Consider the following 21,899-nt stretch of genomic DNA (forward strand, 5'->3'; position numbering starts at 1 on the left):
TGCACTGTGGAAGGAGACAGCCAGAACCTGCTGGAATATCAAGAATGGATTTATTTAAAAAGTGACAATCACATAGTTCATCTCATGAAGAGCTCTGCAGCACTGGCAGCCTGGTCTTGGCCCCTGCACTCGTCAGGAGCGTGTGGAGTGTGTAATGAGTGGCAGGGAGGCAGCGGCCACAGGGTCCCAGCCCTGACCCAGCCAAAAGGGGATGGAGACAAACAGCTCTGAGAGCAGTAAGGAAGGTGGTAGCTGAGGAGGTACATCCCAGCCTGTAGTGCAGAGCTGCAGAGTCAGGCAGGGATGGGCCTCTTGGAGGGTACATGGTTAGAAAAAATACAAAACCAATGTCTCTAGAAAATGTTGATTCTTGCACAATAGAAAATAGATCTACCTGATTTTGGAAAGAAATTTGGTTTTTAACGTCTAGTGCTGATTGTTCCCCCACGGTGCAGGAGGGCAGTGCCTTTGGCTTTGCACGCGCTCAGGGGCCGGTGTGCCTGGAAAGCCCAGGAGAAGGGCCTGTGCAGGCTGAGGTCAGGCCTTCTTCACATCGTTGTGGTGCTCTCGCCGCAGGGCTCGGGGCAGCTTGGGGTTGATGAAGAATCCTTTCAAAAACAAGTCTCGGACAAAATAGGGCAGGTAGCGGTGTATGAAATACATGATCCCAAGGCCCTGCCCTGGGTAGTAGCGCACGGCTGGGTTGGCAGCCAGAAGCCCCTCTGTGATGCTGTTCACCACCGCGCTGAGGTCCTCCACCGCCACCTTCATGAACTGGATGAACTGCTGGTTGATCTCCTCCACATACTCCTTGCCGTAGGCCTGCAGCAGCTCCTGGGGTAGACTGGCCAACAGCTGCTGCTTCTGCAGGTTCCAGAAGGCAGGGTCGCATGTCGTCCCTGCAAGAAAACAGTCCCTGTGAGCTGTGTGGGCCCCCCGCTCCAGCCCCCCTACCATGGGTGCCAGCAGCCCCAGTCACCGTCCAGCTGAGACCCTGGTAAAGATTGCCGTGAGTGAAGTACAGTACTGGCACCATCATGGTTCTTGGTAGCCTGAGACTGGACCAGGGGTCTTGGATCCTGACTGCAGTGGGGATTCTGTTATCATAAACGTGACTGAGCTGCTTTGACCAGTTCTAGTGGTATGGGATCTGCTGGCAGGACTTGATCCTGATGCTGTTTCCAATCCATCAAAGCCCAGTGGCCACAGGATAGCCGCTGTCCCAGTATGTCTGGTGATGCTCAGAAGCTGCATGCTGGCACCACCAACTACGCATCCCATTGATTCATCTTCTGCCTCCCTGGGATACCTGTCCTTTGCCCACAGGCACAGACAGGGAGCAGGCACTGACCCTCTTACCTGTTTTGTAGTAGCCGGGCAGGATGAGGCTGACTTTGATGCCCCAGGGCTGGAGCTCGCTGCGGAAGGTGTCCATGACCAGGCTGAGGGCTGCCTTCGAGGCCCCGTAGGCTGCCAGGCAGGGGAAGGGCATGTCACCTGGCATGAGTGAAAGAATGAGTGAGCCAGTGCTCCAGCAGGGACAGAGGAGAATGGGGGGAAAAGGCAGGGCTTGTGTAGGGCTGTGTTCCTGGCCCCTGCTCAAGGAAATGGTTTGGTGTTTGTTTTTCTGAGAAAACAACTGAAATCAGCTTCAAATCAATGTTTTGATGGGGGGAAAAAAAGTGGTGAGGGAGGAGAAAATTGATTTTCCTTCTTGTCCAGCTAAAGCTTGGGATTTTGCTCCTTGTCCAGCTAAAGCTTGGGATTGTCATCCCCAGTGGAGGATTAGTGTTTTTTAATGGGCAAAAAAAAGGGCAAGGGGAGAGGAAGTTGGTTTTTCCACCCTGGCCAGGGCTATAATGCCCAATGGAGGCACATGGCAGCTGGGCTTGGGTTGTCCATGCTGCCTGTGACCAGGCTGACTGTCAGCCTCCATGTCTCCTCACATCTTGGTGTCTGCTGTGGGGTTTAGCAGTGCTGCCAGCTCATTCTAGAGTTCCTGGTGCCAGTTGGCTCAGAAAGTTGGAGTACCTGTGGGTTGGGAGCTGGACCATACCATGGGGCTGCTCAAGCCATGCCTGGGCTGAGGGTGCCAGGGGTGCCATGCTGGAGGGAAGCTGCTCACCTGCAGGGCTGCTCACGGTGACAATGCGGCCGCCGGCAGAGCGGAGCAGGGGCAGCAGCCCCTTGGTGAGCTCCAGGGAGCCAAAGAAGTTCACCTCCATGCAGGTGCGGAACTTGCCCAGCGGCGAGAGCTCAGCATCAGCGATGGTGTCATTGAACCCGGCGTTGTTCACCAGGCCCCAGAGTCCTGTGGGGATGGGATGCTTGAAGAGGTGACCTGAATGGGGAAGCCCCACCCTGGGATTCCCAGCTGCTCCCCAGGCTGACTGGGGTCCTGCAAGGGAATTGGGTGCCCCAGGACAAGAAGAGAGCTTGGCAAAGGCTGTTGGCACAGGTGCCTACAGGGAGACAGCCCCCTGAGGAGACACATTTAGGTTTGCCACTGCCATGCTGGCTGCAGGCTGAGATCCCAGGGAGTTCTGTGGGGTTGCCAAAGGCAGCTCCTACCTGTGCTGTTGGTGTGGGCCTGGATATGCTGCAGGACACGCTGGATGTCCTCAGTCTTGGTCAGGTCCATCTGCAGCAGCGTCAGCCTCGTCGAGCAGCTCTGGCGCAGCTCCTGGGCACCGGGACTCTGCAGGTCCAGCACGCTGGCAAACACCCGAAAGCCCATAATGTCCAAGTGCCGGGCTGTTGCCTGCCCAAAGCCCGAGTCACATCCTGAAAGAGACGGGAACAGCCTTGCAGTGGACAGTGACAGCCACTGTCTCCAGCTCCCAAAGATCCCTTAGCTCTGCCTGTCACCAGGAACCAACCCCGGGAACCAAACATCCACCCCAGCATCAGTTTCCCTTGCCCGAGAACCACCTCGGCTCTGCACCCCGCTGTAGCTCCTGACTCATCAGGATGTGACCTTGCCCTGGGGCATTAGCAGGTCCCAGAGCTGCTGTTTTCTCTCTCTTGCTGGAGGAAGAAAACAGTCTTTATCTGCAACCCCATCGCTCTGAGCACCTCCCTGATTTAAGGTGCAGGTAAACCTGCAGGCACCAATAAGGAGCTGAACAGCTCAGAGCCCTGCAGCAATGCGAGTTCATCAACCCTCAAAATAGCCTCTAAAAGCTCCATCAAGCACCATTCATAGCTGGCAATAAGGCTCAGTGGGAGACTTGCCGAATGCTTTTTGTCTCCCAGAAAGTGGTCAAGAGGCATAAGACCTCTTCACCTGGCTGGGGCATAAGGGGATTAAAAAGGGTGAGGGAAAAAAAGGATTCTGGTCTACTCTGCTACCCTGCATCCTTCAAGGGAGCATCCAAATGGGCTGGACCACTCAGGAGAGTACTGGTGCTCCATGTCCGGTCCCAGCCTCATTTCCTCTGTCTCTGCTCAAACAGGGGCACCACAGGTGACACTGTCACCTGCAAAGCTGCCATTGGGGTGTCTGGGGGACAGCCCAGGCGGGAGCTGGCTGTTGCAGAGCGGTCACAAGGCCAGTGGCCAGGGTGGAGCGGCCAGGATGCAAACAAACAGCAGCAGCAGCAAGGTACAGGCTGTTCCCGGGGCCGATGGCAGCACTGATAGCTCGGGGAGTCTGTGCCACAACTGCTGCCCAGTCACATTAACCATTAACAGGGGAGCGCTGCAGGGGCAGCCCCATGGCCCTGTACGCTCCTGCCCCGCACCTTTGGGTGCTTGTGAGGACATCCCTGAAAACGGACCCTGTGTGGCACCCGGAGCCACCCCAGGGTGGACACAACAGTGGTCCTGGGGACTGTTAGCTCACAAGATTCAGCACCCCTCCACTGGCCTTTGTGGGGGGAGGGGGTGGGCACAGGGACTGGCTGCCTCACTCTTCATACCCCCAGGCTGGGATACAGCTCTTGGGGTGCCAGCTAAGCATTGGTTCAACATCTCTGTCCCAGTCCCCAGCTCAGGTTTCTCTATTGCTATGTCAGAAACATGTAATTAAACCTCTGGCCAGAGGCCAGAGTGATAACACAGCCCAGAGGTGCTCAGTTAGCAGGAAGGGGCTGCAGGGGACCTCCCTTTCCCACACAACACCCAACACTCATGGATGTGTGCCAGGTTGGCTCAGCATCACCCTGGCATTGCCCCAGCATCGCCCCCAGAGCCCTGGTCTGCAGGGCATGCTGAAGGTGCTGCCAGCACAGCACATCCATCTCTCCCCTCCCTAGGAGCAGTGCATGCTGCCAGCAGACAAACAGATAAGGTGCATTTCACCTTTCTGAGCACTGCGGGAGAAAACTGCAATAAAGATAAGGTTTAAAAATAAAAGTGCTTGTGGCCACAGCCTCACCATGACTCAGCTGACAGGAGGGTTACCTGCACTGATCCCATGCAGCTGGCAAGAAAAGCTTCCACTCCAAACATGAAGCTTCCTATCACCACGTAACAAACCCCGGGAAACATCCCAAAAAACAGAGCCAGGTTTGCTGGCTTCTTATGGCAAGTCTGGCAAGGAGGGAGCAAACACAGCCACATGCTGTCCAAGTCAGGCAGGATTTGTTTTGCCTTAGAGGAGCAGGGCAGTCAGAGGGTTTGTTTCGGAAGTTCTAATTTATTCACACACATACCAAAAAAAAAAAACTCCTGGGAGGCTGGCGGGAGGCCCAAGGCCAGGAGGGTGAGGATGCTCTGGTGTTATTTAAGGTCTCCGTTGCTACTCAGCTTCCCATCCGCTGTGCTCAGGCATGGCCAAGAGTGCAGGGAGGGACAATGAACCCCCTGGGCCCATAACACGTGGCCCCAAAGCATGGCAGCTTTCCCAGGGCCATGTTCACTCCCCATGGCCACCAGCACATGAGCTGCTGGCCACGCTGGAGCTGGCACAGGAGCCACTGCCGCTGGCCCGGCCCCGCCGGGAGCGCTGGAGCCGTCCAGTCTGTGCAGCCCCAGCAAGGCTGGCGCTGGGCTCGCTGCCCTCCCAGGATGCTGCATCACGAGGAGATGCCGGCGCCAGTTCCCCCCGCCCCAACTCCCAGCTTGCCAACTGGTTTCACAGTCGTGCTGGAGGGAGGGACGTGGTCAGATGAAGCACAGGAGCCCAGCATTGGGAGCGCAGCAGAGGAGAGCAGGTACCTTGAAGCCCCTGTATCGCATCCCCATGGACCCTGGGCCAGCAGACAGAGGCTTTTTCTGCAGCAGGAGAAGAGCAAAACCTGAGTCCAGGTTGCAAAATCCAGGAGCCCTCCACAGGCTCAGCAAGCCGGAACAAACTCTTGCACCAGGGGCCAGACGGATGTTTTCCAGAGCAGCGGGTCAGCAGCAATTCCTGAGGACTTTGCAGAAGCTCCAGCCACTTCAGCAGCTCCCCAAAGAGTGAGAGACGCAAGCCTCCACTAGAATTTTGGCATGACAAGCCCCAATTTTACTTATCTTGAGCAAGCAAAAAGGTTTGGCCTCCAGCATCATCATAAGGGGTGCCCTCCTGCCCACTTGGGGGGGGCAAAGAGGACTGACCACAGCATCTTGCATCCATTGTCCAGAGCTGCTCCTCGCTGGTGACAGCGGAGCCACTGCCGGGGCTGAGCTGTGCCAGCTGGGCAGCTCCCAGCCAGCCTGCACCGCTCGTGCTTCCTCGCTGCCAGGAGCCGGCTGAAGCTGCAGCCCCAGTTTGGTGTGGACACATTTCTTTCAGGTGAGTCAGGCATGGCACGCTCTGACATTTTGCTGTCTCAGGTATTCACCCTGCTCTCCTGCACCAGCACCAAGGCCACCACACACAGACATGCTCAAAATTAGTGCTACGGTTTTTTGATTGGAGCAGAGAGGGTCAATAACACGGCTGTGACCCGGGAGCTGCTGAACCACAACCACGTGCCTGCCCCTGCCCCCACTGCTGGCACGGTACATGATGGAGGGCTGGCGGCACAGGTCTGCGGTGCTCACCCCAACACAACCTAGGAGTGACTTCCCTTCCCAAGCCGTGAGCTGAGAGTCCCCATCTGTGAGCCATGAGCTGTGCAGTCTCATTCCGGAGCTGTGGAACTGCAAGCTGTGCATCTTAAGCCCTGAGCTACAAGACAGACTTATTCATCCCCAAGCCATGAGCTGTGTACATCCTCATCCTCAGGCTGTGAGCTGTGAATCATCCCTGAGCCATAAACTGAGCACCCTTGTCCCTGAACCACAAGCTGTGCATCCTTATGACCTCTGCATCCTTACCCCTGAACTATGTGCAACAGGTGAGGACCAACAAAAACCTAAGCAGTGAGAAGCACAGCTTAGCTAAAGAATTCTCATGTGCCTACAAAACTGCCCAGAGCCTGGTGGGTACAGTGGCAGCTCCCTGGATCTCGGCCCTCCACAGCCACCCCAGCTGAGGATCCTGTTGTGGAAGCTGAAGAGGGGTTGTCCCAGGGCTGAGTACCCTTGTGACGGACCCTCTCCCCCATGGTCACCCTAGCAGTGTGGTCAGTCAGCAGCCCGAGGGGCAGCCCTCCTGCTGGCAGCAAGGCAGCTGGAGGCACCCCTTGAGGATGCTCCATCTTCCACTGACTGGGAGCTTGCCGGCTGAGTTGGGCACTCAGAAGGGAATTACCCCCTCCACCCCCATCAGCTCTGCAGGCTGGGTTCCTCCTGCTGCTCCCCAAATCTCAGGACACCAATCCCACCTCCCCAAAGAGCTTTAGGGCTGTGTCCCACTACCCTGTTCAAGAGGCCTCACTAAGGTGGAGCTGTCACCAGGCTCAAGGACACCATCAACAGCGGGGAGCTGGGGCACCAAGGCCAAATGGATTAACATGCTGAGCCACTTGTTTCCATAGGTTCAGGCTCAAACTCTGCCTGGGATGCCAAGCTAAAAGTGACCTGGCTCTGACAGGATTGACTGCTGTCGTGTATCTAGCTTCTCTGGGCATGGTATGGGATTTAGCCAGGCAGCACTGAGGGAGGCTCAGCTGGGTGCCTGAGCAGGCACTGATCCCAACTCAGCTGTTCATTTCAACTCCATCCTGGGAGCGTGGGCATCTCATGGGCGCGGAAGCACAGGACAAGGTGGCACCAGCTGGAGATGGTGCCATCAGAGGGGACAGCAGTCCCCCAGAGGAACTCAAGGAGGGGGTCCTTGCACAGTGCAGGTCCAGGCAGGATAAAATGCCCAGCAAAATCCTGTGTGGGCAGGGCAAGGCCCAGTGGCCAACACCTTCCGGATGCTGCACACATTTGGAGCAAGGAGTGATAAAGGGGTGATGTCAGCCCTGGACAAGAGGGAACAAATTCTTGCCAGGGCACCAGAGAGGGAGGGGAAGGCAGGAGCACCTGTCCCCACAGCAGCTGGGCTACCACAGCCAGCCCTGACCTCCCCAGCCAGGCATTAGCCACCATCTGCCAAGGTACTTCTGTGGGAGTGGGGCTGGGAAGGAGCATCCACAGCCCCCAACCCATCCAGTCATCACTGTCCACAGGAAGCACCACCCCAGCCACTGGCTTGCATGGCATTCCATGTTCCCATTCCCCATGCGAGCAGCCCTCATGCTCAAGCACAGGCAGACAGGGCTGGGGTGGCAGCAGGCCTAGTGATGCTACTGTTGGTCCTCAGCACTGGGGTTCAGGAAGCCACAAGGCTAATTAAATTAAATTAAATTAAAGCCGGAAGATACCTTTAGGGATGACCCAAATTCTATCCCCAAATCCCTAGTGAGTGGATAATGCAGGAGCCCCCGACCCAGCCTGGGTGTGCATCCCTGCAAAGCCTCAGCCACCTTCCTGAGCAGGACCTGAGCCAAGGGGGGCACACACTACCCCTGCTCCCCCCTGCATGATATAACACGGGTAGCTGGAGGGAGATTGCTGATGGCTCCCACAGCCCAGGATAGCCACATCCCTCCAACAGGTCCTATGGGTCAGAGCAAACTCCTTATGGGGCAGACAAGCCCTCAGCCCTACAAGGAGACTCATGACAGAAGGCAGAGCTAGGAATGCTCATGGCAGGGGGTACATGGGTGACCTGCCCCTCCCTGTGCCGGGGACAATAGCCAGATGGTAGGAATTACAATGGATTAGCCAAATGTTCCTGGGGCCTCACAGTCATCACCTCCACCCGGGAAGTTATCTCCCACTTAACAAAGAGAAGGGGGGAAATCTGATTTTCTGCCTAGACGACCAACACAACCAGATAGAGATGACGAGGAGGCCCCAGGCCAGCGTGAATGTAACCACAGTTTCTGGATTAAAGACCATTTCTCAGGAGTTTTACTGGTGCATCAGTATTGGGGACTGATAGCACAAAAGCAGCTGGGCAATAAAAAAAGTGTCAGAGGCCACAGCCCTCCCCATCACTGTCACTAAAAGCCAACCAGGTGTTTTATCCCCCACCAAAGCTGTGAGCAGCAGATGCTGCTTGCCACCAGTGGGGCTAATGAACGCAGGAGCTTGTTAGTGCCCGGGACAGCAGGACAGGAATGAGCCCAGCCACCCCCTGCAATGCAAGGCCAGTGCCTGGTGGGATGCTCAAAGAGGCTGGGACCCAGGAATTCACCCAGCCCTGGCATGGCAGCGATGCTGCTGCAGTGAGCAGTGACCCTGGGCTCACAAGCTGACGGGGGGTGGGGGGAGGAAGTGCCACCTCCAGCATCGCTGCGACACTTCGCAGAAAGACAGCACAGGAACTTCCTAGAAGCAGCCGCTCACCGCACACCAGGGCTGGATGGCATCTTCCGGCACCTGCTGTCTCCACCGAGGGGAGATCCTCTCCTCAAAAGGAGCAGTGAGACTCTCACAGTCAAGAATTTGATCTTCCAGGAGGCAGGGATACACGAGAGAAGACAGCAGCACAGACATCGCCTGGCACAGGCCGTACATGAGAGCTAATCTGGGATGAATGGCTGTCCCTTGGAGAAGAGGAAGTTGTGAAGAGCTATGGTGATAGCTGGGTTAATAATAAACTTCAAAGGGAACATGGTGAACTGGGAACATGGAGCTGACAAGCCTCAAAAGCCATCCATCAGGAAGAGCTGTCACTGGGAAGGACACCCATGGCCCAGAGACACAACTCGACCAGATCACTCAAGATCAGGTGTCAGTCAAGATCCGTGCCAGTGGCAAGCTGGCACTGGTAGCATCCACCTGGGCTCTTGGAGAGGGAGAGGCTGGGTAGGAAACAGGCTGAGAAGCCAGAAAGCTCCACTGGCTAGGTCTGGAATGTCTGAAGATGCTCCTGGGGAATAAGGTGGTGGCAATAAAGCCATGGCTGGGGCACGTGCTGGTGGGCACCTCTAGTCTGCAAAAGGGCTCTCCAGGGACTCCCAGCAGGCTGGAGAGCCACCAGCCAAGCCCCATATCCATCCCTCCTGTGTGCTAACAAGCGAAGAGAGGTATCAGGTCATGCCTAAGGCCTGCTACAGGCAGAGCTAATCCATCCACAGGCAGCTGAAAGGAAGAACAGCTCTTCTACATGGACCACCATGAGCCATCACCACCCAGGGACATCTCAGGGAAGGTGTTTTTAAGCCAGGACAGCAAAGCACCACAGCCACGGCATGACTAGGAAGTCTATAACCATGTGGTGAGACAGGTCAACCATGGGAGAGCTTTGAAGTGCCACCCAGACAGCACTGTGGGCAAGTCATAAGTGATGCCAGCAGGGACAATGCCATGCTGGGACAGTGCTGACCAAAGCAACAGGTCAGAGCAAGCCCAGGGGATCACCATGTTAAGCATCTCAGAGTTTGTAGCACCCCAATAAGGCTACAGCAGTTTCAACGGAGCACTAGGGATAGTATTTAGGGGTATTTTGCTGATGAGATATTTCTTTGCTTGTAAGGTGCCATCTCATCACTCTCCTTGTCACAAGAGCAAACTCCCACCTCATGCCACAGTCCCAAGCATGCAGAAGTGGTGCAAGCCCTGCCCATTCCCTCATCATGATGGTCTCTACAGCTGCACCAAATATTTTCTTTTGCAGCTTCCAGATCCATGTGAAGCGGGGGACTTTTTTTTTTTTTTTTTAGAAACAGAGGAAAACACTTGAGCAAACACCAACTGAGCTTCTGCCAAGACAGCTTTTGAAATACACTGAGCTGTTTAGCTGTTTAAGCCCCCAGGCTCAGAGCTGTGCCCCATGATGACCCCAACCCACCTGCCCTTTCCATACACAGCTGAAGTTGTGCCCTCCTTACTCTTCACCTGCAGCTCTCACCAGCTCTTCAGAGTAAGAGTTTGAGTATCATAAGTCTACTTTGGTGCAATTTCCCCAAAATACATGAGGGTGGCCCTCCAGGCTGATGTGCTTGGACATAGTTGGGCTGACCCAGACAATGCCAGGGCAGCACCCACATGTGCCCTTCAGCTTAGGCAGAGGCCAGCACAACAGCTGAAAGAGGAGGACAGAATTCATCCTGGGATGGCTGCACACCCCAGGTTGGAGCTTATCCCCACCTGGTAACCAGGACCCTAGAGAGGAACAAACACTGGTCACAGTGGGTTACTCATAGCAGGATAAGGCCCTTATCACCCAGAGAAGCTGCAGCTGTCCCATCCCTGGAAGTGTTCAAGGCCAGGTGGGATATGGCTTGGAGCAACCTGGTCTGATAGAAAGTGTCCCTGCCCATGGCAGGGGGTTGGAACAAGATGGTCTTTAAAATCTTTTCCAACCCAAACTATTCAGAGCTTCTATGATTCTGAGAGGCCAGACTTTCAGAGCTGCCACAGAAGACGTCTGGGCAGGTACCTGAGCTTTCCAGCCCATCCCTTCTCTCTGTTCCCAGCCTGCCTGGGAGTCACTCGCCATCTGGCTCCACAGGGTCAACCACCCAACAAGAGGAAGCGCCGCCGCAAAGCCTGTAAAGCCAAAAACTGCTTTTCAAGATTACAGCCTTAGAGCCAGCAAATCCCAGGACAGCACCATGTGTGACAGGGAAGCCAGCTCCCGAGGGGGAAGCTGATAAAGCTCAGGGGCTGGCAGCTCTCCAGGGGAGAAGGAAGCAGAAGTGATATGTTGCACATACAAGCTGAGACAGAAGAATGGGAGATGGTGGATATACCGCAACCACTGAGGGGAGCAGGGAAGGAGGTAACAGGCACATGCTGGAGAGGTTAAAAAGTCCTAAACTATACATGTAGCAATGCACTGACAGCATGAGGGCAGTTTTTCCACCTTATCATAGAAATTTTTTTTCCACCTTATCATAGAGCATTTTCCACCTTAATATAGAACAGTTAGTTTGGAAGGGACCTTATAGCATTATCCTTATAGGGTTATTCCAACACCCCTGCTGTGGGCAGGGATACCTTCCACTAACCCAGATGGCTCCAAGCCCGATCCTGGCCTTGGAGGCTCCACAGCAATACCTCATATCTGAGGAGAGACATCATAAAGTGAAGAGGTACAAAAGCCCTGCAGCCTTTCCTCCTCAGAAAAAAAAAAAAAAAGCCCTTCCAGCTGGAGTTTTAGACCAGCAACTATGGGGAGAAGGCAAATATTTGATGGAAACACCTTGAAGAGCCCCCTCAGACAAAACCCTGGCTGGGCAAGTCCACCAACCCTGTGCTGTGCTCCCAGCAGTAAAAGCAGCAACTGGCTCTTCTGTAACCAGATCCTGGCTTGAGGGGAGCTAGACTCAACAGTGGGTAACCCAATCCCAGACCTCATTAAAAATGTGCTGCTCATTGGACTAGAGGGCAGCAACTGCCTACACTTCTTCCGAAAGCATCCGTTCCCATCTGACAATCTCATTTCGGCAGGGAAGTCTTTGCTTTGTTGCTCTCATGTCCCCGCATAACCCCGAGGTTAATCAAGCCAGCTTGGGTTTCTCTACCAACTCCAGTCTCCCACAGTATGAAACCTCAATGTGTTTTTCCTCCTAATTAGCTGTGCTCATCATTTTTGGTTAACGGTGCTAAAAACTCCCACCTCAACAGGTCTGTGTCATTAGTAGGCTTCAAAAGTGCTTATTTTATAGATAAGTGAGAAAAAGCCAAGCATATCTATCCACATGCCTGTGGTGAGCAGGGGTAGGTATCTATTTCTGAAGAAACCTTACGTGGGAAAGAAGAATCCTAAATCCATGGAGGGCTGCTGACAAAGCGGGGGGAGAGCTTCAGCCCTGCAGATAGAGGCAGAAAAAACAGCTTCCCTGCTCTGTTCCCAAAAGCCACTAGCAAACCCTGTAACTAGAGTTAAATGTTGCATTTTTTTTTTACTTCATGGATACCAGGAATTGTGTGTACACCAGGGCTGGAATTTGGGTGTTTGATTTTGGTCCTGTCCCACCCCTCAGCTTGGAGGCAGCAGCTGCCTCTGCTGTTAATTTTTAATAGATTCTGGAAAAATCAGAGCAATTTCAAGGAATAAGCTGATTTTCAACTTTCAGTCATAGAATCACAGAATGGTTTGGTTTGGCAGGAACTGAAAGATCACCTAGTTCCAACCTCCTGCACTTAGGCTGGGTAAAAATCCCAGGTACCTCTGAGCTGAATCACTGGCTCCAGAAGCAGAATAAAAGTCACCTATGGAGAGCTGCAGCACCTTTGCACAAAGCATTTCTCATGGCAAGGCTGCTGGCAAGCTCAGCACCAAACACAGGCTGTGAGAGTGCTGTGCAGGTGCTCTGGCCACGCCATGGTGCAGAGGTGCCCATGCCAGAGCCAGCCCTGAATCCTTGACCCCAGTATTTTTCAGTCACCTTGTTTAGCTGGAAAATAGATCTAAGACAACATCAAAGTCCAGATGGGAGCAACACTGCTTTTTTTACCACAGAAAGTGATTTACCTTCATGGCAGAAAGCAAGAGCCCCAACATCTGGATTGAATCACTCACTCCTGCTGCAGCCAGCAGATGCTTCAACATCTGTGGAGTCCATGGGAAACACTGAAGCACTGCAAGTTGCAAAGCCTCTGTTAACCTTGAGCATGATCTGAACCTCTGACCCATTTCAGATTGTTAATGGGGCATGCAATTGTAACAAGAAGGCTTCACCAGGAAAACCACACTTTCCCTGCAGCCAGGAAGAAGAGAGGAGGACAGGGCATGTTTGGGTCTGGGCAGCCTGACCAACAACCAGTTTTGCTCACAGAGATGCTTTGTTGGAAGACAGACCAATCTTCAGGTGCTCCTAGCTTCCTTCACAGGCTGCACCAAGGAAGAGCAAGGATACAAGAGACCCAGACTGCTTCTCTCAGGCAGCCATCCTGATATTTGGGGTTTTTGGAGAGCTAATTCAGGTACCACCGTTATAGACAGAACAACAATTCAAAATTTTCAACTTTCCATCCAAGCTGAAGCATATGAACCAATATCTTGTAACACGACTCCTGTCCTTCCTTTGCTCTGCAGGCAGGCAGACTCTGTGGGCTGCTTTGCATTTGGTGCTTTTCAAGGCTCTGCAGTAAATTGGGCAATTGGCTACTGTCCAAAGAACCACCCCACAGTCACACATGGCAGACCTACACAGCAAGAGGCTTCTCCAGCTGCTCAGTGGAGCCCTGGGATGCACCTGGCCATCCCTCCACCACCTCCAGGCACCCAGTTGAGTTGGATGGTTTCAATAGACTCACTGAATTCCACAGGAACCAAAGGATGTTGTAGGTTCATGTCTAAACTGACTCAGACAAAGCCCAACCTTGCACAAAGCACTGTCAGCCTGACTCTGGAGAGGCCAGAAAGAAATGGCAGCTCCTCACCTCCCTCCAAAACTGCTCTTGCAGCCCATCAGCCCTGCCCGTGCTCCAGAGGCCGGACTACTTTTTGTATCAATTCTCAGTGGGAAGGAGTATGGGATATAATAATTGTCCTCTTTGTTCACACAGCTCTGAGGAGTCCAGTGGCCCTAAGAACACCCAGCAGTGCCATTTCACATTTGGGAAGGGGGATGCAGACACAAACCAGCTGTTTGATGTTCAGAGCAGGCAGTTCTCAGTGAGCCACTGCCACCACAGGCCCACAGGTGCCAGCCAGCAGCACCTGCACCTGGCAGTGCCCTGTCACACACTGTAGTGAGGGATACCAGGTACTGGCTGCCTTGCAGCTTCCCAGGGCTGGATCAGGCTCTGGTCAGGCAGCAACCCTGCTCACACTGCAGGTATGTTTGGGTCCTTGTTTTCCGAGTTTGGCCAAAGCCTCTGCCAGGTGTGGGCTCATCTTTAAGACAAGGGCAGGCTCAGGACAGCAGACCAAAGGAGGCATGGAGACAGCTGCTGTCTCCCTCCCAGCTCAGGCCAAGGAGCTGATCTCTGCTCCCCTCCTCATCCCCACCATCCTCCTGGGGCTGACCTCTCCCAGCCCCTGGCTGCACAGGAGGGCATTCTCCTCCTCCCTGAAAACAGATGTTACATCCCCTAGGAAGACAAGATTAACACTTTCCTTACCCTCTGCCCCCAGCCAGGCTGCATCCACCGGAGCCATGCTCCTGGAGAAGCTGGACCATCGGGATGCAGAACAAAAGCCCCAGACAAACACAGCACTGCACGGATTAGTGAGCACTTACTTTGCTAGCCCAGGGGATGCCTCATGGGAAAGCACAGCATCCCTTGCTCCCCTTTAGCAGCAGGTGGCTGCCCATCCCTGCTCCAGCCAAACCCCAGTCCCACGTGCAACAGTCAAAAATGCAAACCTGCAACAGATGGGAAACGCCACAACTTTCCAGCCCCTGCTGCTACCACAGGGTCAGCAGCTTTGCTCTGCAGCAGCTCCACAGCTGCTCTGCTATTTTCCCGCTGAGCTGCACAGTTAGTTTTCCTTCAATCCCTCCCATAACTAAGTTTTATTTAGCCAGTGATGTCTGAATAGCACATGGGGCTGGAGCATCACATGCAGAGCTCAACTTAGGGTTGTTCCCAGGGAGAGTGGGCAGCTGGAAGAGCTGAAACTCGTCACCTGGGAGATAGAACAGCACTGCAGCCACCTTAACTTGCCCCAGAAGCATCACTGAACCTGCTGCAGGATTAAGACAGCAGCCAAGATATGTATACAAGGAAATGATGCCTAAAGATTTTCAGGCTGAAACCTGAAGAGCTCCACAGGGAGGGGACTTTGTGCCATTTCTCAGCTTATCTCCAAGGTCCAGCACAACACACAGCATCGCAGAAGTTCTGTCCCTGACATCACACACCTTCAAAGAGGCCCAACATTGCCAGCCATCCATGCCCATGCTGCTCTCTCTGCCAGGCTTTGCTTCCCATTGGCAAGAAGAGGAAGGTCAGGCTGCCTTTCTCCTCGAGCTGATCCTTCCCGGCTGCTCCCACAGGAGACACGAGCAGCTACTCAATACCTAGTTGCCTGGAATTAATTCATAAAAGAATCAGGCTATTTACTATACAAATACTCAAGTGAGGGATGCCATCCCCAGCAAAAAACAGCCCTCACATCTGCCCCTTGGCAGGCACTTGCCAGAGCAGCAGTACAGAAACACCAATCCCGCACTGTGGGCTGCACCTCAAACCTGTAAAACCACAAAATATTTACAGCCAAGAGCAAACACATCAGAGCTGCAGAGGTGCCACCTCAATGCACTGGGGCAAGAACACCTTGTTCCAGCCACTGACTCACTAATTATACAGGCAATGCCAGGGAGCCAGGGCTGCCAGAGCTGGTGTGCCACAGGGCACCTGTGAGTGTATGGCTGTCAGTCATCCTCCCCAGGTAGCCCTGCCCTGCTGCAGCTTCGACCTTCACTCAGTTGAATCATTCATTCATCCATTGCCTTGCTCCTCTGATCTTCCTCCTCCAGAGAGGATTCCCTGCACTTCCTACTGCTACCACAGAACCCTTTGAGCTGGAAGGGGGACCCAGGTCTTGCCTTAATTTTCTAGGAAAGAAGCAAACTGCCTTCTCCAGCTTCAGCACCTCCAAGCCCAGCCCAGACATCCCCACCAGAATGCAGGCTCTTGTCCTTGGGAGCACTGCCAAGGTCATGCCCAGAAATTTCCCTCCCCTCTTCATCCATGTGGAGCCAGCAGCACCTTCCAGGCACACCTGGAGCAAAAATCACCCCAGCTCCAGCACTTCCTCCTCATTGCTCCACTACTATTGCCTCACAGCAATGCACTGCTGAGCCTGGCTCTCATCCTTCAGTTCCACTGCCAGGAGGAAGGAGTGAGAAACCATGTATATATCAAGATATCCTAAAGAGCTTCAGCCAGCAAGCCAGAGCTGTGCAAAACTTGGGAGCATAGCACATTCTCTTAGGAGCTCAGGACCACAGAGGAGCTTTGGACCAGGCAGCCTAAAGAGGAGGCAGACAGCAGCTGGGCAGCATTTTCCAAGGATACCCACACAGTGGAGGACTTTGTTGCCAGCAGCTCCCTGGATGGAGCTCTGGATGAAGCAGTGATGCTCAGCACTAGGTGGCAAGCTCCGTTGAAGCCTCTAGAGATACTATGAGAACCTTTCCAAGAACAACTCCGGAGGGGAGGAAGGGAAGGGGAAAAGAGGAGAGGGAAGCCCTGGGGCCAGCCGACAGGGTCCCAAGCCGGCGCTCTGGCTCTGTCCCACCTAATCTCAGGGCTTCCAGAAGAAGCAGCTCTCGGCATCATGCTGCAACTAGCGGTCAACACTCGAGGGGCCATTGCAACTCCCTGCTTCGCGGGGCAGATACAGCCCGGCCGGTTCTGCTTGGACGTGGAAGAGGATGAGGGATGCGCTGGCAGCGGTGGTTGGTCCCCAGCGGGACCCCACAGACAGCAGCGTCCTGCTGCCTGCGGGACACCCCACTCCGCTCCCCGCCGAGCCCAGGCGGTGCCGTCGGGGCGTCGCTGCCGTGTCCCCGCACTCACCTGTGACAAGGACGGCTCTGCCCGCCACCGGCAGCAGCCCGCGGGGCGCCGCCCGCCACAGCAGCAGCCCGGCGGCGGCGGCGGCCAGGGCCAGCCCCAGGGGCAGCGGCAGCCAGGCGCGGCACAGGCTCTGCAGCGCGGCCAGCAGCGCCAGCGGCAGCACCAGCCCCCGGCCCAGCGGCGGCCCCAGCCCCCGGCCCGGCCCCGGCGCCCGCCGCGCCGCCCGCAGCGCCAGGCTGCCGGCCAGCGCCGCCCACAGCGCGCCGTGCGCCCAGCGCTCCAGCCCCGGCTCCATCCCGGTCCCGATCCCGGGCCCGGCACGGCCCCGCCGCTGCCGCTCGCCCGCCCCGCCGCGCCCGTTTATAGCCGCCCGGCGGGGGAGCGGGGCGGGGCGGGACCGGCCGCCGCCAATGGGAGACGGGCGGGACGGGAGCGCCGGGCACCGGGAGCGCCGGGCACCGGGAGAGGCACCGACACCAGCGGCCGGGGAGCGGGGAAGGCGGAGCACCTTGGTACCCGCAGCTCGGCACGGCTCAGCTCGGCTCGGTACTGCGTGGCGCGGCTCGGGACATCGCGCTGCCCGGGTAGGCACGGCTCGATCTCAGTTCGGCACGGTTTGGCTTGGCTCAGTCCTGCTCCGGATATTGTGCTGCCTAGGTATGTGCGTTCAGTGTTGATTAGTCTGGCATGGCTCAGCTCAGCTCAGCTCAGCTAGGGACATGATGCCACCCAAGTAGATTCAGTTCAGCACAGCTCGGGGCATTTTGCCAGCTCAGTAGACATGGCTAATCTTGGCTCAGCACAGCTTAGCTCAGCTCAGCCCTGCTCAGGACATTTTGCCACCTAAGTAGGCACAATTCAGCTTGGTCCAGCTTGGCACAGCTCAGCTCAGAACAGCTCAGGACACCATGCCACCTCAATATGCACAGCTTAGCTCAGCATGGACCAGGACATGATGATGCACCAGATATTCACAGTTCGGCTTGGCTTGGGCCGGCTGAGCTCAAGACATTGTGCCACCTCAGGAGGCACAATTCGGCTCAGCTTGGCATGGCTCAGTCTTGCTTGGGACATGATGCCACCCATTTAAGGCATAACTCAGCTTGGCACAGCTTGACTTGGCCCAGCTCAGCTCGGCTGAGCCCTGCTCAGTACATGGTGGCACCTCAGTAGGGATGATTCAGCTCAGCACAGCTCGGTTTGACGGAGCTCAGAACATTATGCCACTTAGATAGGTGCAATTCAGCTCAGCTCGGCTCGTTTCAGCACAGCTTAGGACACCCAGGTAGACAACTCAGCTTGGCCTGGCTTAGCCCAGCTTGGGATGTCATGCCATGTACAGGACGGCTCAGCTCATCTTGGCACAACTCAGGACAAGATACCACTTAGGCAGGCACAACTCAGCTTGACAAAGCTTGGCTTGGCACAGCACGTCTTGAGACATCATGCTACCTAAATAGGCACAGCTTAACTCAGCAGAGCTTGGCATGGCTCAACATGACTCAGCTCAGCATGGCTTAGGACATCATACCACCTAGGTAGGTACAGTTCAGCTTGATTTGGCTCAGCTTGGCACAGCTCAGCTTGGCACAGCTCAGCTCATCTCATCTCAGCCCAGCCCAGCATGGTTCAGCTTGGCTCGGTATGGCTTGGTTATGCGGCACCTACAGCACAGCTCGGCTCAGCTTGGTTCAGCTTGGTTCAGCACGTCGTGCCACCTAGGCAAGCACCGTTCAGCTCAGCATGGTTCAACTCAGCTCAGCTTGGTTTGGCTTGGGCTGGCACAGCCTGGCTTGGTGCCTGATCAGGCAGAGCTTCCTGGCAGGAGGTGGCATTGCATCCAGGGTGGCTTAGCAGGAGGGAGGCTGCCCAAGCCAGAACCCGTGCCACCAGCACCACTGGGACAGGGGGAGCACAGGGCATGGCCACTGCCAGGCCACCCCTCGGTCAGGTCTCCCTGCACAGCACGGTGCCCTCAGACCCTGCTGGGGGAGCACTGTAGGAGCAGTGGGCTGCCCAGGTCCTGCTGCCTTGGTCAGCCATGCTCAGTTCCTCAGTGCCCAGAGCAGGCAGCTGAGGTGTGAATCTCGCCCAGCTGCTCCCAGTCACTTGGAGCCAATAACTCCAGGGGGATCCCAAACCATTTCTCAGCACCCAGAGCAGGCAGTGCTCTGCCCCTCACCTACCTGGTGTTATTCTGGGGCTGCAGCAGGGTGAGCCATGCTGGGAGGTCAGGTCCTGGCTTGCCCCAGCGAAGCCTGGGGAAGCCCTGCCATGTGCAGTGCTGGGTGCCAGGTCCCTGCCACCTCCAGCAGCTGCTGGCAGGAGCTCCCTGCACCACCTGGCTGGGGGACAAAGTCCTCTCCTTCCCAGGTTAATTACACAGGGTAATTGCTGCCGCTGGGCTCGCTTTATTAAGCACCTGCTTTAATATTTCACCAAGTCTCTGTACTCGGTGATCCTTCGTGTGTCCCTGCCGTGGGCCTGACTCTGGGCACTCTCTGAGCTCCCGTGTGCCATCATCAACACCTCTCTCCCTCCCTGGTGGAGCCAGGCCCTGCCAGCTGTGCTGCCACCAGCACTGGCTGCCCCACCCGAGCCCTGCTGTGGTGGCAGCATGTGTCAGGCATGCCTGTGCCATCCTTGTTGGAAACAGCCTCCCTGGTACTGGCAGAAAACTACAATTCATCAGTGGGGATGGCAATGGCTGCAGAAGTACAGTGTCAAACAGGCTGGGGTGGTTTGGCTGGGGTGTGGTGGTGTCACCCAGCTGAGTTTGAAGTGCTCAAGGGAATGTTGGGAAGCCGGCAAGGTAGAGGAGGAGGAGGGATGCTCCCAACAGCATGGCCGCGGGCTCTCGCACAGGAATCTGCTTGCTTGAGGCACTGGGCTACTGAACCTGGTGAAAACAATAGAGATGGCCACAAAGCACAGCCTCAGGGAACTTGGGCTCTGAAGAGGACCCTATTAAGCCTCACCACGAATCACTTCACCAGGGCTTGAAAAATCTTGTTGGAGAAAGGTTGTTTTCCATGAGAGGCCATGCGTCACTGTGCTGGCCAAGCTGGAAGTGCTGGAGCATGCAAGAGAGTGGGGTCAGGGATATGGTGCTTTGCAGGGACAGACAGAATGTAGAGTCTGTACCCATGCTGGTGTTTCACAGAGGGTAGATGTGGCCGTTCCCAAATTGCAACATGAATTTCCACAACCCCTTTAGAGCTGGGTTGGATGTCCGTTTGTCCATCCATGCATCCATCCATCCGTCCATCCATGCATCCATCCATCCATCCATCCCTTCCAGATCTCCTCACACCTGCTCTTGGGATGCCCTTCTTGTGGGACACCTCAAGATGGGTTTGTAGATAGCTGTGGTGTTCTCTGTCACAGCAGTCAGGGCTTTCTGTGGGTTTTCTCACCACAGGTCCCATGCGGTGGGGCTGAACCAGCAGCACCATTTGCTGTCTCTGGCTGCTCCCCAGCTTTCCCCCAAAAGGTTGGTGTGCTCTCAGGGTGACTGGTGGCTCTTCCCTTGAAGACAGTGCGTGGCCTTGTTCCACTGCCCATTGCCCAACCCCGAGGGTGCCTCCCAGCCGCGCCATGCGGTTGGGAAATGCTGGTGATAGCCCCATTACCTTTTGACCTACTTGAGCTCTTCCGTACCCGTTCTGCTAATTACAGCTCACCTTTCACAGGGGAAGCAGGGCTGGTTCAACCACAGCCACCTCCCACACCTTTCCTGGGGCTGCTCAAGCAGGTCCCTGGGAGGGAGGACACACACGCACCACATCTTCCTAGTGCTCCCCTTGCCCTAGGCTGTTCCTTCAGCTCCTGGAGCCTCCCATGACTAACAGGTTTTGAGATAATTGTTCCACTCCCTAATCTGATCTGCAGAAGATTCATGACATTGTTTTCAAAGTGCCATAAGCCATTTCCAGGGGCTCTAAGCCCATGAGGGTTGTGATTCATCCGCATGCTGCTGCCACAGGTACTTAATCTTCTCCAAAACAGCAAGTCCTTCTTCCAGGGCTATTATCTCCTCAGGAAACGCCACCCAGGCAAGTGTCTAACAGGCCACTTTTGCCTGTTCAGTGCTGATGGATATTTGTGCCAGCTTTTGCTTCCTCACAAATGCCATGAGGTACAGTCCTTCCCTGGGAGCAGCTGCTTCAGGAGAGGGGACCATGGGGCTGAAGCCTCCTCCGGTGTCACTTGAGGGCTGGGTACCCACCATGGACTGTCAAACCCACAGGAAAGGGGATGCTGCACTAAAGCACAGGGGGCTCCTTGTCCTCACACAATGTCCTCAAAGTACCCTTGAATGGACAGGGCTTCATCCTTCACGGTGAAGATGTGAGACTGGAGCCCATTGGCATCTGGGCTGGAGACAGTTCAGGGGTGACAAAGGCTGTTGCACCACCTGGAATTAACTCTCATTTTGCCCCAAAGCATCTTGAAAAGGACAGTGATTAATTACTCCTGGCACCAAATATTTGTGTCCTACTACTGAACTTTGTGCAGTTGTCTTGGTTCTGGTTGAACTTTGCTGCTGTAGTGGGAACTCTGTTATTGTGGCATTCTTTTCTGGAGAGCACAAATCCACAGGTGACTGTGAGTCATCTAAGCCAGGTTCACCTCCAGGAAGCTTTTTCTGCACCCAATATCCCTGTGATATTTCCCAAACCTAAGGCATGGGAAACTGAATCTAAAAATGCCCAGCCTGGAGGCACTTCTGAAGGCACAGCCAACCTCAGCCACAGCCTCCATGGAGCCACCTTAACTCTTTGTTCTGGGATCTTCTTCCTTTTCTTCCCCAGCATTTTCCATTATTTGTTTCCAGCTTAATTGACAAAGGACTTTTTTTGATCTTTCCTTATATTTTGAAGCTGTAAATCACAGCTGACTATTGGTGCCCATGGTCTGGTGCATCTGATGGCATGTGATGGAATCAGCCTGAGACCCAGGCTTTGATCCTCCATCTGTAGGGGGTTTCCACACACCTCAGCTGGATGGTGGGCACAGCTCAAACCTTTCCCCAGCAGCTGGGCAGGACTTCCTTGCTCCTGGGGTGCTGTGGCTGGAGCAGCTCCTTTGTGGAGTACCAGGGCTGC

At 55.1% G+C, this 21,899-nt stretch overlaps 1 protein-coding gene across 1 annotated transcript; it reads right to left on the bottom strand.

The window, feature by feature from the left end:
• Window positions 1-31: 31 nt before the first annotated feature.
• On the bottom strand, window positions 32-17,101 carry HSD11B2 (hydroxysteroid 11-beta dehydrogenase 2). Its single transcript, XM_021541024.3, has 5 exons — window positions 16,792-17,101; window positions 2,572-2,784; window positions 2,126-2,311; window positions 1,360-1,497; window positions 32-899 (listed from the first exon to the last, which is right to left on the bottom strand). Exons 1-5 carry the CDS (start codon window positions 17,084-17,086, stop codon window positions 538-540), a joined length of 1,194 nt encoding a protein of 397 aa, XP_021396699.1. The 5' UTR covers window positions 17,087-17,101; the 3' UTR covers window positions 32-537.
• Between the last annotated feature and the right edge of the window lie 4,798 nt (window positions 17,102-21,899).

Source organism: Lonchura striata, chromosome 11, assembly GCF_050655825.1.
Source record: "Lonchura striata isolate lonStrDom1 chromosome 11, ASM5065582v1, whole genome shotgun sequence".
Classification (NCBI taxonomy): domain Eukaryota; kingdom Metazoa; phylum Chordata; class Aves; order Passeriformes; family Estrildidae; genus Lonchura; species Lonchura striata.

What these genes read in the sequence shown, in the direction of transcription:
- HSD11B2 (XM_021541024.3), bottom strand. Translation starts at nt 17,086, where the DNA reads ATGGAGCCGGGGCTGGAGCGCTGGGCGCACGGCGCGCTGTGGGCGGCG. An exon ending in CAGAGCCGTCCTTGTCACAG is followed by an intron (nt 2,785 to 16,791) that starts GTGAGTGCGGGG and finishes CGTCTCTTTCAG; the next exon opens with GATGTGACTCGGGCTTTGGG. An exon ending in CACCGTGAGCAGCCCTGCAG is followed by an intron (nt 1,498 to 2,125) that starts GTGAGCAGCTTC and finishes CACTCATGCCAG; the next exon opens with GTGACATGCCCTTCCCCTGC.